The following is a 15,178-nucleotide window of genomic DNA, read 5'->3' on the forward strand; positions in this document are numbered from 1 at the left end:
AGTGCTTTGTTCATCCATCCGGCCCTTCTGCCTGTAAATGCAATCCAATCCAATCAACTCCGGGGGCCAGGGACAACACACACACACACACACACACACACACACACACACACACACATAGAGAGAGAGAGAGAGAGTAAACAGAGACACATGCACACACAATACACAAAAACATCATCGTCCCAAAGGGGCAGATGCTCCAGAGGTCTGACAAGGCAATCACAAGACCTTATCCATCACGGCTGACAGAGGAGGAGGAGGAGGAGGAGGAGGAGGAGGGGCAGGAGGGGATATGAGAGGGGTAGATAGAGGTAGTGGTTGCAATAAAAAGAAGTGAAGGAGTGATGGGAATGAAGACATGAGAGGGATGATGGAGGTGCAGCAGCAGTCGAGGAGTACAGTGTGCAGCTGCAGCAGAAACAGGAAAAAGGGGCTTCATGGGGGGGATTACTTGTATGTGACATTTACTTTGAAATACAAATGGCAAGTGAGACAGACAGACAGACAGACAGACAGGTTGAGATGGCAGAAGAAAGAGAAAGCGAAACAAACTCTTCTAAATATCATGTGGACACCAGGATCATCCATCAGATCCTGAAGGGCGGGAGAGGAGGCAGAGCGGGACAAACAACAAACACACAAACAAATGAAAGAATAAAAGCACTTTCAGCCAGACGAGCAGTGTGCGTCACACATTTTAACTGAATTTTCAGAAAAAGTAAACTTAGCTACGTTTTCATCCACTAAAGTTTTTCGGCCAACTGTAGGTGGACGCTCGTAATTCGCTCACAGCTTCACACTATCAATCAAGTCATCAACTACAAAAGATCACATGTAGCCCGAGCACTTCACCCTACCCCTCTATCCCAGCCAGAATCAGGACACCCTACACCGAGGTGTGAACACAGGTAATGGAGGTGTAGCCAAAGAAAGGTTTCATTTGGGGCACTCAGGAGGAAGAGGAGGTCACACAATTTGATAGAGAGCAAAACACAGCGGCAGGAGGAGAGGAGGTGAAGCAGAGAGCTGACTGGATTAAGGGTCGTCTGGTTGGATATTTGGCCCCTTGAACCAGAAGTTCCTCGTCTGAGACACCATCTGCCTGCATGCAGCCCCGGCCTCAGGCGGAGGTATTACTTACCTCAAGACAAAGGATCTGGTGACTGGAGGAGGAGTGGAGGAGTGACTGTGTGGCTGACCTCCAACCCAACATCACCCGAAATGAGGTGCTGTGACGCTGCCTCTCATAATGCAGATTACAGCCTTCAAAATAAGAGTGAACAAGTGAAGTAAGTAAAGTATGAAGAGACAGGAGGTTTAACAGATATCAACGACATGCAACATGCACAGAGTCAAAGCAGTGCATTTACAGTCATATACAGTAAGTGTTGATCAGTATTTGGGAAATTACATTGATGTGGAAGCAATCAAGAAAATATGACGCACACGACTGCAACATACCCAGTTTAATTTTGTCCGGAGACGTTTTGTCTGTTACTTACTCTCTTGTACCTTATGTCCATCATATTTTTGAAAGGATAGTGAAGCATAAATTGCTTTATTTTAACATGAAATGCTCGAAAACCCAGTGTTGTTAAAAGTACCCAAAAGTAATACCTGAGTTTTAAAATATTACCCTAGTAAAAGTGAAAGTCACACATACAAAAAGTACTAGAGTAAAAGTCTTAAAGTATCAAAAGTAAATTACACATGCAGTATATTTACATGTATGCATACAGCCTACTGTATACTGAAGGTCGATTATCGGCCTGGATCTGATATTCAGCATTTTTCTGACTAAAGACAAAAGAAGTTAATTTAAACAATCACTCTTTTGACTGTGATGCAGCATGTAATCTGAAAAGTTACTGGTAACTAAAGTTATTAGATTATTGTAGTGAAGGGGGGGGGGGAGTACAATATTTACTTCTGAAATATGTTTAAGGGAAATATTTGAAAAAAGTATAAGTGCCTCCACATCATCAAGGCAAAAACCAAAGTCTGTCCCCTCGTCTCGTTCATCAGTAACCAGCAGGCAAAGGCAGGGAAGTGCTGTGGGCCCAAAGCTACTAAGGCTCCATAAACCACCGCATGAACTTATAATTAATAAAGTTGTTATTTACATTAGTCTAATTAATTATGTTTTTCTAAAAATCCATTCGCTGAAATGGCAGCAGAGTTTAATCCATGATGAGTGTCTCTGGCCCCCCCTTCAGTCCCCACACCATTGGACTATTCCACCCTACTGCGCATGTGCACAGGTGATTCAGGAAGTAGAGCAGCAAAACAAAGTGAACAGCGCGAAGTACGAACTGATGTGAAGTGAAGTCACTGCAGCGGGAGGAAAACAGAAAGTTTGTGGCAAAACTACCAAAGGTGACGAGATTATTCACGGCGGCCATTACTGATGACATCACCAGGACACAGCGGGAAGAGGCAGGAGCTCCTTGTGTTAGCACTAGCGGTGCTGACAGCGAGGAGCTGCCCGCTGATGTCACCGTCAGCCCGGGGAGCGTTAGCGCTGCTGCCGCTTCACGCGAGTGAAGAGCCGCGGTCCTCCTGCAGGAGACAGCTGGTGAGTATTAACCCTGTCTGAATGAGCAGCTACACTGAGGACTGCTCAAAGTATGCAGGTATTATCAGCATACCGGAGACTGAAAACTGATATTTAGGAACTTCAGTGAAGTTGGTTTGAAGTTGGATATTCGACAGACATTCGCAAGAAGCCACTCCCACATTTCAAGTGCACCCGTATTGCAGACTTTACAGTAAACACACGGAGAAGACGGCTACAGCGTGTACCGACTTCTGTTCTCTTGTACATCTCTTAATGTTTTATTAATTATTATATGGAAATAGTAGCATTTTAGCTCAATAGCTCCCAGGTATTAGCATTTTAGCTCAATAGCTTCCAGGTCATGTGATCAATTGACTCAAAATCAGTGTGGGATCATGTAACTACACTGACTGCATGAGATACACCTCTTGTTTTTACATTTTACATCTCAAAATATTTTTTATTATTTTTTATTAATTATTATATGTAAATATTAGCATTTTAGCTCAATAGCTTCCAAGTCATGTGATCAATTGATTCAAAATCAGTGTGGGATCATGAAACTACACTGGCTGCATGAGATACACCTCTTGTTTTTACATTTTACATCTGTTCCGAATTTTAATTAATTTTTATATCTAAATATTAGCATCTCAGCTCAATAGCTTCTCAATAGCTTTAAACACAGTATCTCTGCTTTAAATATCCCAAATTTTTATTTTGAAAACAGGAAGTCTGTACACGCTGTAGCCGTCTTCTCCGTGTGTTTACTGTAAAGTCTGCAATACGGGTGCACTTGAAATGTTGGAGTGGCTTGCGAATTTCTGTCGAATATCCAACTCAAAACCAACTTCACTGAAGTTATTTGGGATCGATATTCACTTGAAGTAAAAGTTCAAAGTTCAGTTTTCTCTGAAGTACTGTTTTTTTCCAATTATCAGGTTCTTTACTTGAGTACTTTTATGTTACTTTATACTTCCTCTAAGTTTATTTGATGCATTTAGTTACTAGTTACTTTGCAGATTCTGATTATTCAGTGATTTTTGGCTATTAATTGTGATGTGTTGCATCAGAGCCAAAATGGCACCTTTATTTTTTATTTTTTATTAATTTATTTTATCAGCAGTCTGACAGAAAAATCCCCAATCGAATCCGACAAAGCTAAATATCGGTCTATCCTAGTTTTCTATTTTGTGACGAGGCAGCTGATCTCAGAGGGATTTCATCCTTCAGTTCATCACAAACATTCATATTCAAAACCATCGTTTGGAGAAACCTGGTTTTCACTGGACAGGAAGAAGCTGGAAAGTAACTTGTAACTAAAGCTGTCAGATAAATGTAGTGGAGTACAAAGTACAATATTTATATATAAATACCATATCGGTCGCCCCCTAGTGGTGAAAGACATGAACAATCGACAGGCTCGCCATTCTCACGAGTTGTGATGTGACGTCTGTGTCTCACATGATTGGTCGATGCCTCCATTTACGGTTGGAAAGCGCAGAAAAATCAACCTCGCTCCCAAAAAAAATGATGTCGCTTTTTACCCGTGTAATGTCCATTTACTGTGTACAGGTACTCATGACATAAACATCAGTTTGAAAAGAAACATTGAGGTTTGAATTATTCCCAAGGAGAAAAAAAAACAGCTCCGATGTGCAGCTCCTCACCCTCTTCCACATGAACTAAAGTCCAGTCTTATCTGGCAGAGATTATATTGTTTATGAAGGATTTTACAATGGGTGAATATGTTTTGTTGTGTTTTTTTTATATTATTATTATTATTATTATTTACTCTTGACCACACATGGTGGTACAGTGTAAAACATTACCATAATACAATATACAAACAACCAGACAACCAGAATAGATTCAAGACGAAAGAGACACAAGGCGTTACTCAAAAATACTCCAGGTTTACATACAACCTTTGGTTTATCAATAAGAGTATAAGTTTAAACATAGACGGATATTTAACAAAGTATCTTGGAAGATAATTATTTCTATTTTCAACGATAATTGTGTTTTTACAAAACATGATGTTCGTCCCCCAGACGAGTATCATTACATAAAGGACAAAGTCTTTTGTTTCCTTCCAGACCTTTGTATGTTCATGTTCTGGTTAATTTAGGAAATCTGTTATTAGATACAGCCTGGGTGTACCGCCTGTTCTCACAAAGTAGATAACTTTCAACCTTAAACTCCTCTTTCAATTCACAATATAGATCACATGATCTTTTAACCTCTGCTCAACTGCAAATGTCACCCATTTAATATGATCACATCTCTGAGCCAGCAACATGTATGAACATTACACAAGTAAACAGTTACACTTTGCTCGACTGAGTCTCGTTTGTTTCCCTTCATCAGACAGGAATGCAGTTCCAGATGTGTGACCACGATTACTGTGTCAGTGATGGTGAAGAGAAGATCAAGCTTGAGGAGAAGATGTTACAGGTGGGTGTTTTAATGAGGATGAAGTTAGGATGTGGAGGGCCCCGATGTCTGTGTTCGCCTTAGGCCCCAAAATGACTAAATCAAACCTTGGTGAACAGAGGAGGCACTAAAGAGACACGAGGAGAGAGGAGCTGAGGCATTTAACATAATGAGAAGCTGGTGCTCCGGAGCCATATTTTAGAGCGACGTCAATTAAATAGGATGTGTGGCGCAGCTGCATCGTCTCTCCATTGATCTGTTCTAACACTGTATTTTAATATCTTTGTCATATGAGCATAATCGTGTTCATGACAACTTATCTTTACTTTTCAATTCACAACGTAGCATAATGTGACAGAAAATATCAAGGTGAGTGTCTTTGTGTCTTGCTACACAAATAATCTAAAAACACAACTTATGAAAAAAAAAACTTTTTCCCAGGCGTGCCTGTTTTCTGCGTCACTGGCAAAGACTTCTGAAAAGGTTTCATCTGTGCATCCTCACTTATAGCTCCTCCAGCAAAGCCTCCTCCCTCCTGGAGATGCATGTAGGAATTAAGACATCCTTCAGTACCGCGCGCTTAGATCAATTTCCAGGTGACAGTCTGGAGGGCGGAGGCACAAAATGGAGGAATCAGAAGAGCCCAATTTATTTCGAGGTCTGGTTCTGGGTCTAATTCAGCAACATAACCCTCAGTAAATATATATATATATATATATATATATATATATATATATATATATGTAAACAATTCCGCTTATATCCACTGTTGAAGTTCAACAGCATGTAAAGAAACAGTGGAAAGGTTGTAAAATTAGAGGATAACAGAGATTTGTGTTCATCTCCCTGGAAGAGGAAACCGTTGTCATGAATTAATACATGAAATTGAAAAGTGGAGCTAACTGAAAGGGTCACTGGATTAAAAATCCTAGAGTGTGAAAATGAATATATAACTATATTACACTGCATCAAGGTTGTAAAAAGATTTCACCATCACCGGCCGCACGCTGAGGTAATGAGTATATGGGTGCAATCTTTTGGACCGATGATTCTGGGAATCCTATCAAACATCTTCAGCTCTCTAATATGCAATGGTAAATTTTATTCATGGAGGAAACAGCCTGGAAAAGCTCAAACATTTATTATGTCTGATAATGACTCATTATGGAAAGCAGTGTGGTGCCTGTGAACTTCTCATCATGTGTTAATATTACAGTTGACCCCGTTTATTTATTACTTGTCGCCGTCTGAAGAAGAGAGGTCTGTATGTAGCAACACGGGCACATTTCTGGGCCTCGAATCTTTGGGAGCTGGAGCTCTGTGGGCTAAAAACACAAATGTGCATTTTTGTGTTAAAGAGAAGTGCTTTTATTAATCTGTGTAACTCAGTCTAAAAGTTTTAATCAGCTTCTCTGTACGACACAAACCTACAGCTTTAATACTGTCTGGCCACGACGTGGAGCTCAGACTTGCTGTTAGCATGTGTCGCTCAGTCGGTTTTGTCCGATGATTGTTGAGGTAAAGTTCATTCAAACAGGACGCGGCCTCTAGAACAATGTTGGCAATATAAGAGAAAGGCTGCGTTATTTTATTTTATTCTACTATAAACAGAAAGTAAGATGATAGAAAACAATCTGGACGGACTGATCTGTGTTTTTCTCACATCGTTCAAAAGATAAGGTAGCTTTTTAAGCTGTTTGCTTTAAACTTGATGAAACCAATGAGTTCTTCAGCCAGATGGAAACATTGAGAAGTTGTTTTCGACCCAGTCAGGATGTTTGAATTAAGAAGCTAGCTTCTGCTGATAAAGCCTGCTAACAGCGGTTGTTTCAGTCATAAAAACAATAAATTGACGCCGGCTAGAAATGAGACGCTGCGTTTGTCTGCTTCTGTCCGTCGTCAGGACCCACTGTTTCAAAAATAAGATTTTCTCTGGGCTCCTTTGTGATCGTAAGCTGCATTATGTGCTGTGCAGGAACAGAAGACTTGACAGAGAGCAGTAATATCCAGTAAATATTAATTCAACAGCTTCCTTTCCTGCCACCTCATCTAGCCCTCTTCCTCTTCCTGTCCTGCAGACAAGCGCTGACATTTAACCACTGTTCACTAACAGCTAAACTTATCTCTCTTCAGGCTGGTTGGAAATCTGTGGTATTGTTCTGACTGTACACCATGCTGTGATACTCCTCCTCCTCATCGTGTTCTCCTGATTGTGTGTTCCTCACTTCAGCCTCTCTTAACATCTTCTTTTGTTTCTCTGAAACTACCACTCTGCTCCGGCCTGGATCATCTCGCTCTCCTTCCATCTCCACCTCCTTCACCACTTTGTCCTTCCTCCCTCCCCTCCTCCCCTCACAGCTGCAGACAGCTCGACCCATCCTTCTTCCAGCCTGGTGAGAACTCGTTGTTTGGTTTTTGTCGGCACGTCACGCATTCAGCCATCAGTTTATCCTCCCACTCCTTCCTGGTATTCCTTCCTTCCTTCCTTGCTTCCTGTGGTCATCGTCTTCCTCATCTTCCTCTTTTTCTCCTCATCCAAAATAATCCCTTCTCTTCCTCAGACTCTTCCCACCTCCACTGCCACATCCAGTAATCCTCCTCCACCTCCTCCTCCGCTGCTGTCTGTCTTCCCTTTGTTCAAATGTCACCCTCCTTCCCCTGCCATCACCTTTTCCCTCTACCAGCCGCTCCTCGCCCTCCTTCAGCCCGACTCGCTCCAGCCTCCTCCTCCACCTGCTTTTCTCCTCTTCTTCTTCCTCACCCAAAAACAATCCTTTTCTTTCCTGCTTCATTTCTACACCTTCTCCTGTCTCATCTCCCCAGCTGCCCAGTGCACATTCAAGTCGATGTCTAAATGAGTTTCCACTGTATGTTTGATAATTGGATAGAAAAAAGCAGCGTCACAAGTATTTCCATTTTATTCTGACTAAACTCATTAACTAGTCGCAGGCTCAGTGAGTACATGTACATGTACATTCACTCATCTTTTTAAATAAATAACGATGCATATTTAAGATTATTATTAAGATTAAACCAGTGCAAACTGACTGAACTAAGAGATCAGAATTATCTTCTGATGACAATTTAGTTTTTGATCATCTTTTTTAGTTGCATTCATGTACAGATAGATTAGATAAGATAAGCCGAAAACGTTGTTTCTCTTGTCTTAAAGGAAAAGTTCACCCAAAAATGAAAGTCAGGTGACGTTTCTTTGTTTGCAAAATATTTTAAAAAACAAACCAGCGTTGCAGCATTCTCCTAAACAAGTGAAGCAGCTGGAGACTAAAAAAACAACCAAAAAGGACTCGAAATGGCTCCAAACAGCTCGTCTGGTGTAATGCAAGTCTCCATGATTTTGAAAGTTATTCATTTACACCCACGATGTGCGGTCAAGCTTGTGCACACACTTGTAGCTCAGCAGCTGCGGTGAAGATTTCGACTTTAAAAATGTGTAAAAAAGCGTCTTTTCAAATCACTTTTGGATCTCGGGGCTTCGGACTGTAGACACTAACCTGGATATCTGTCATCTAGATGGCTACACCAGAAGAAACTGGCTGTTAGCTGACATTACTTGAACTATGACCATAATCATTCCCTGCCATAACCGTGAAACACTGGGATGGATGGTGGTCAAGAAACGTGCAGCAGAGTTGAGTTGAGATTTCCCACTCGGCCCATAGACGTTACATTGTGATGACGTCACAGATTTTTAAATCACTTTTCTCTCACATAAAACCTCCATGGATCAAAAAAGTCCTCCCCTTGTTTTCCTGCCGACCTTCTTTGCTTGACTTCTCCAGCAGCCTCCTTAGTCATTTCCTCATCTTCCTCTCCTCCAGTTCTCTCTGCCTCGTATACCAACATCTCCTCCTCGTTGTCTTCTTCTCATTTCAAACTAATGCCTCCTCAGAGTCCATCCTTCCCCTCATCACCCCTTGTCCCATTCATCCACCTCTTCTTTTTTCTTTCTCCTGGCTTCACTCCTCCCTCATCTGTTCCTTTCTGTCTCCTCCTCCTCCTCCTCCTGGATCAATCCCCTGCTCTGCACCACAGATAGCTGTGATATTTAGTGAGCATTCATCAGCATCCGCAGTAAACCCATCGCTCTTCAGGGCTTGTTGGAAATTTGTTGTATTGTTTGCCTTGTGCACCACGCTGTCAGGCAAGTCGTGTCTCTGCTTGGGACGACTTTTCAGAAGGAAAGGATTTCTCAAATCAAAAATCTTTTACTGCTCCTGACCCATTCACAACTTTACGCCTTCTTGTTCACCACCAAATTAGATCTGGGAAAAAGGGACTTTTACTGTTGGAAGATTACATCTCACCAAGGGCACAATTTCCACTTGGCAGTGGTGGCGACATGTCCCCCCACTTTTGGTTTCTATTCGAGTCCATTATATTTTCTTCCTATAACCTCCCTAACCTGTGTCACCCGGCTGATCAGCTACTAATATAGCGAGCAGCTGAGCAGTATCTTGATATATTCATCAGAAATGCCTGCAGTTGTTGCAGTGCGCTCAGAGAAATAGAGTTAATGAGCAGCACTGAACTGAGAGGGAAAAAGGATAAAATAATTGTATATTTTTGTTTACAGTTGATATTTTCCAAAAAAAAGAGATGTCAGAATCCAGAAATCAAAGATAAAGTTATAAAGGTCAGTGCTCTTTGGAGAAAAAATGCAAATACTAGCTACCATAAAATATTAGGTCTCTATAAAGGAAACTAAACACGAGTTTTAAGAGTCTTTCCAATTCAGTTCGACAGTTTAAAAATAAATGAAATAAAATCAGTGTACCAGAATCTGTCACAGCTGATGTGCAGGTGAACAAGATTTCGAGTGAAGGACTCCGACATAGATGTCTGAGGGACGCAGTTTATTTACACCAAAATGAAGGTACGAAGTCTCATCTGAAGTTGAGGCAGGCAGGAGTCAAAACCAGGAAGGACGTCCAATACCGGCAAACAAATCCAAGAAAGGTCCAGAACAAACAAGCAACAGGTGTCAGGTACATCAGATGAAACAGAAATCAGTGACTAGCGAATGATAGGAAGCACACGACAACCATAACGTACCGGAGACTGATGAGTCACAGCTGATAAAGGAAACACAAAGACAGGAAGCAAAACAGCCAAGAAATATGACTCTTTCAAAATAAAACGGGAAATAACGTAAAAAAAAAAAAATAGGACAGGTCATTAAACATGATCAATAATTATGATAATGAAATCTTATATATTGTGATAGACTTTTTAGCCATATCACTGAGGCCTTGGCTGGAAATAATATTCAGCCACATCATTATACAAAAATATATCGAAGTATAGGCTGAAGAGGTAATCATTGTATTATTGTAGTCTTTTAGCCTGCCTATCAGCGGCTTGTATCAGCCTTGCTCCCGCCCTCACAGACTTGACGCGATGACAGTGAACACGTCACGGTACGTCACATTTGGATTCAGCCATTGTCTCTTTAACTGCATTTCTACGTCTTTCTTGATAAAACCTGGTGCCTACATTACCCACAATGAAACTACAACTGCTGACAGCTTGTTGAAAATGTGCTTGTGTACTGCAGGTAGCCTGGAGCTGAGGCGTAGTCTGCTCACTTCTTTCTGACTCCACACCCACAGATTTGTTTCATTTCAAACTTAAAGTCTTTGCTGACGCTGACTGAACAAAAGACTTCACACAGCTCCCTCTGAGACACTAAAGGATTTAAACTACTTTTAAACATATGTAGCAGGACTCCACAAAATGCTTGCTGATGTAGGAAATGGATGCACATCAGTGTTCATCCTGTGAGGAACATAAATGACAGCCATGTTCAAATCATGTGCAGTACATGAAATGGAGGCAACTACAAGAAAAGGACTGGCAGTGAGAGGAAGCAGGAGGAAGTCGAGGAGGTGGAGAAGAGGTTTAAAAGAGCTGAGGAGGAGAGAGGCAGAAGAGGAAGGAGCCGCAGCTTCTGAGTCTGCCGGTTTAGATTTCTGCTGTGTTGGGAAAACGATGATGTATGTAGATGTGGAGAAGCCAAGATCCCTGAGGGGCCTATTGACAACTGTATATGGGATGTACTGTACAGAGAGGCTTCCAGCAGCATGCTCGTCGTGTTCTGGTAGATGTCATTTGATCTCAGCTGTTGCTGCTTCAGTTAAAGAGCCAACCATTTAAACTCAGAGCATCTCAGGAGAGTTTTGTGATATTCTGGTGACGACTGAAGTATTGTGATGCTTTTTTTATGAAGATGGGCTCTGAATGTTTGAAAAAAAAAAGGTCTATTTATTATTTTTCTATAAAGCTCTAATTTGTGCGTCACAGCAGCCAAACAGTTCAATATAACAACAATAATAATAATAATAGTAGAAAAATAAACAATATAATAAAAAGGTAAGAAGAAGAGCTAGAGCAAAAATATAAATAGAATTTTATATACATAATATATACAAATATAAACAGTGTGGGCAATATGGTGACACAACATATTTGATGAGGTCAACATCAAAGTGTTAGTGTGGTCTTTGTACGTTAGCAAGTAGCCTCACAGAGCCACTAGCATGGCTGTGTACTCACAGCCCTGTTAGCGTGCTAGCTAACAGATTTCATAATATTTTAGAGCTACAGGCATCATTGTTTCATTTTAATTGTTTTAGATTCCTCAGTCTTTTGAAAGTAAAAGCAAAGACTTGAATTTTGAAGAAATAAGCTGAATTTTGTTTTGCAGACATGTTTTTTCCCCTCGTCTTTCCTTTCCTTTCCTTTCCTTTCCTTTCCTTTCCTTTCCTCTTGACCATCTCACAGCCCCTCAGATTTATCTTGAAGCCAGTTGGGAGGTCCTGGCCGGCAGCAAGAGGAGCTGCTGGTCTAGTATATTGCCTGTAATTGCCCCACGCCCCACCAGACGTGCAGGACATTTCATCAGAGCTCTATAATGCACTTTCCCACTAAATATCCATTTAAATTACATTTCATTTTAATGCCATATTACTGGGAATAATTATTCCAGAGGTTTTCACTGTTGTAAGAGGGGAGAGAAGAGTGCATCTTTGTATTTTATGAAGGAATGTAATGTTCACATTTCCTCCGTCTATTCACTGCAGAGACTCTGTATTTCCACCACTGTGTTATTTTCATCAGGGTCATTCGGGGAGGGAGTCTGGTGTTACTTACTCCTCCCATTGATTTGAGCCTCCTAATGGATTTCATTGGACCTCCCATGATTCCACATTAATATTTCATCAGCCCTCCATTTCCTGCCTATTTCACTGTGAAAACCTCCACCACCATCACTGCTGCTAATGCTGCTGTCGGATTACAGCAAACAGAGGAGAGGCTGTGTGTGCCGGAGAGACTCGGCTGTAAGAAAAGGAAGGCAGCATTAGAGACGGAGGGATAATGAGAGAAAGACGAGCAGATAGTTTTCATAATCAAAGGCCACACACTGGGCAAACTCTGAATCACCCGTAGAGCATCTAATGAGTTGAATTTAGTCTATTGATTCCACCAATAGCTGGTTTTCCACTGCAGGTCTGAGCTGGTTTACACAAAATACTTTAATATCACAAGAACACACAGTCTGCCCCAAATATTTAAAATCTGAGAACACAAATGAGGCAATCAGGTGGCAAATCCTGCAAGTCTTCTTAAATAACAAAAGTCTGGGGTTTTCAGCCCTCCAGTGGAAACCAAACTCCTTCTGTTTCCTGCTTGTTTTCAGTTCTGATAAATCTAAGTTAGGATGAAGGTCAGGTTGGTTCAGAGACCTCAGATCATTCCCTGCAGTTCCTCCTTACTGCTGATCTCTGAACACTAGTTTTTCAGATCGTTTACAATGGAGATTTTGGCTTTAAAAAAAAAAAGGGACTTCTCCAACTGTCAAAGTTACGTCCATAATTCAGCCATGAATTTTAAAATAACTTCTTGCTGGCACTTCCTCGAGGTAAACTCCAAACTCCTCACTCCAACTCCGACTCACGTCTCCACCGTCGTCGTCTTCTCCTTGAGCGAGACTTGTTTGTGCTTACAAAACTGATCGTATTATTTAACAAACAGTTTTATAGCAATGGGAATCTGTAATATCGTAACTTTGACAGTCGGAGTTGCCCCAAAGGATTACGTTGCAGTTACGTTTTAGTATTAATAATTTATACATCATAACATGTCAATATAGGGCCCGGGTTTATAAATACTATCATTTCCCTTTAAAGCCGAAGTTTTCAGTTTTACTGCTCAGCAAAAACATGAATGCACATCCTGTCTGAAGTGTGTGCTCGAGCTCAACACTGCATCAAGAGTTTAAATAACATCTTTTTAAATCTATTTGGGATCTCAGGGCTTCCGGAGATTTCCTTATGTTGGACGAGCTGTGTGGAGTAATTTTTTTTTTGGTTTGGTTCAGTTGTTTAGCAGAATGCTGCAACGCTGTTTTGCTGTGAAGCTCCCGCAATGTTTTATAGACCACGAAACTTCCCCTTTCCATCAGCCTGGAGGGAGGAGGTTATGACTGACTTTACATTTTTAGGTGAAGTGGTCACCTTCTAATAAACGAAGACAAATAGTAGAAAAATGCTAATTATCTTATTTTTGAGCATGGAAGTAAATGTGCCTACTGGTAACATGGTAACTGGTATTATGTAATGTGAAGTTTTTACCAAAGACACGAAGACACAATTACAAGCAGAGGACTGCAACAAACTGGCTGCATAAAGAACCCTCCACTCCTGAAAAGGGAGAAAACTTCCCCATAAATGTTCGGACAACAATAGTAGAAAGAATCGTTGCTCCAGCAGCCTGAATGTTTTCTGCCTGCCAGTTATATTCAGGCTTTGAGGTGACTGGAAACAAGTGTGTCATTTTTAGCTGACGTCAGTCTGAGTGAGTTCAGTCTCAGTTAAATCCTGTGGAAGCTCTGCGACTCTTCTCTGTGGAGGAAACCTTAGTTTGGGTCGCTGCCACCTGCTGTTTGACTCGTCACTGTTTCCTTTGCCTGCGCTGCCCCCTTGTGTTCACACATGTCCTGTGCTGACGTCAGTTATAAGTAGGAGATCAGACAGAGGAAACACATTGCAGTGGACAGCTGTGTTTTTTATTACTCTGCTTCTATATTATATTGGATTATTTACAGGTATTTATCACATGTAGAAGTTACATAAATCATTAAATGTAATCAATAATTCAACAGATGCTGCTTGTTAGCTATAGATTTAAGATCATGTGTGATCCTCAGTATAATTGTCATGGCTGTGGCCTGATAGGTTTGACACTTAGATGAGAGTTTTATATTTTATCTGAAATTTAAAAACTCTTATTCAAGTGTAGACACAATGTTTGTGAGTATGACAGCAAAACGTGTAGAGTCTCATGTGGGGTTGCAACAATATGAGATTTTCACAATAACTATCTCAGGAAAACATCATGGTTTTATGGTTTCACAGTACACAGAAGTTCACAATCTTGTTTTTTGTTTATGTGTGTTCACAGAGGACCAGGAAACTCTTTGGACCCGCTGGAAGAGTAGATGTCTCCCACTCAGCTATGACTTCGTCTGGACTGTTGCCTCCGTCCCGCCTGTGACCTCACTCACCATTCATCTTGGCAACCATCGGCCAGTTCCTCATCCTTCACCCGCGCTGCAGGTGAAAACTCAGAACTTGTGAGTACCAATTAAACGGTGTACATAATTTTTGTTACAAATGGCCACTTGTTTCAGCTCACTACCCTCCCACGCAATGATCCAGACCTGCAATGTTTTATTTATTTATTTTATTTGGTAAGAGGATAACATTTTATTTGGGTTGCAGAGCAAGAGTGCGGGTGTGAGTTTGAGCCGGTAAATTAGCTTAAACCATTGAGAAATATACAGCTACAGGTGTTACATTTATTTTTTATTATAACAAAGAAAACAAGGTGATTACACATCAAATCAAAAATAAACTCAATCGTTTATTAAATACACATATTTAAAAAATGAAGAAATAAAACAGTGCACAAGTATGTCCTTTAAAAAGTATCATTAGCATTTTCTGTGATTTATCTACTTTTATCGGATGTCTATCCTGATTTTACTTTTTTAAATTTTACTTGAATTCTCCTTATGTGTGCTCATTGTATCTCACGTTACAGGAATTAATTTCTGCTTGTTCTATCATCAAATATAGAAATGATATCGTTTGTGTTTTTTGCACT

General features: G+C 40.7%; 1 protein-coding gene across 4 annotated transcripts in view; it reads left to right on the top strand.

The window, feature by feature from the left end:
* The first annotated feature begins 1,980 nt into the window (after positions 1–1,980).
* LOC311254393 (uncharacterized protein) overlaps positions 1,981–15,178 on the top strand; it is an 82,459-nt gene continuing 69,261 nt past the window's right edge. For 3 of the 4 annotated variants that reach the window (XM_084348131.1, XM_084348129.1, XM_084348130.1), the window contains exons 1-3: positions 1,981–2,575; positions 4,928–5,014; positions 14,474–14,645. In XM_084348131.1, coding sequence (XP_084204257.1) covers positions 2,408–2,575; positions 4,928–5,014; positions 14,474–14,566 — 348 coding nt within the window. In that variant the 5' untranslated portion in view covers positions 1,981–2,407 and the 3' untranslated portion in view covers positions 14,567–14,645. Of the gene's footprint in view, positions 2,576–4,927; positions 5,015–10,568; positions 11,017–14,473; positions 14,646–15,178 lie in introns of those variants that run through there. The other variant, XM_084348132.1, reaches the window with a different exon arrangement.

Source organism: Pagrus pagrus (genome assembly GCF_965226575.1).
Source record: "Pagrus pagrus genome assembly, chromosome: 3".
Classification (NCBI taxonomy): Eukaryota; Metazoa; Chordata; class Actinopteri; order Spariformes; family Sparidae; genus Pagrus; species Pagrus pagrus.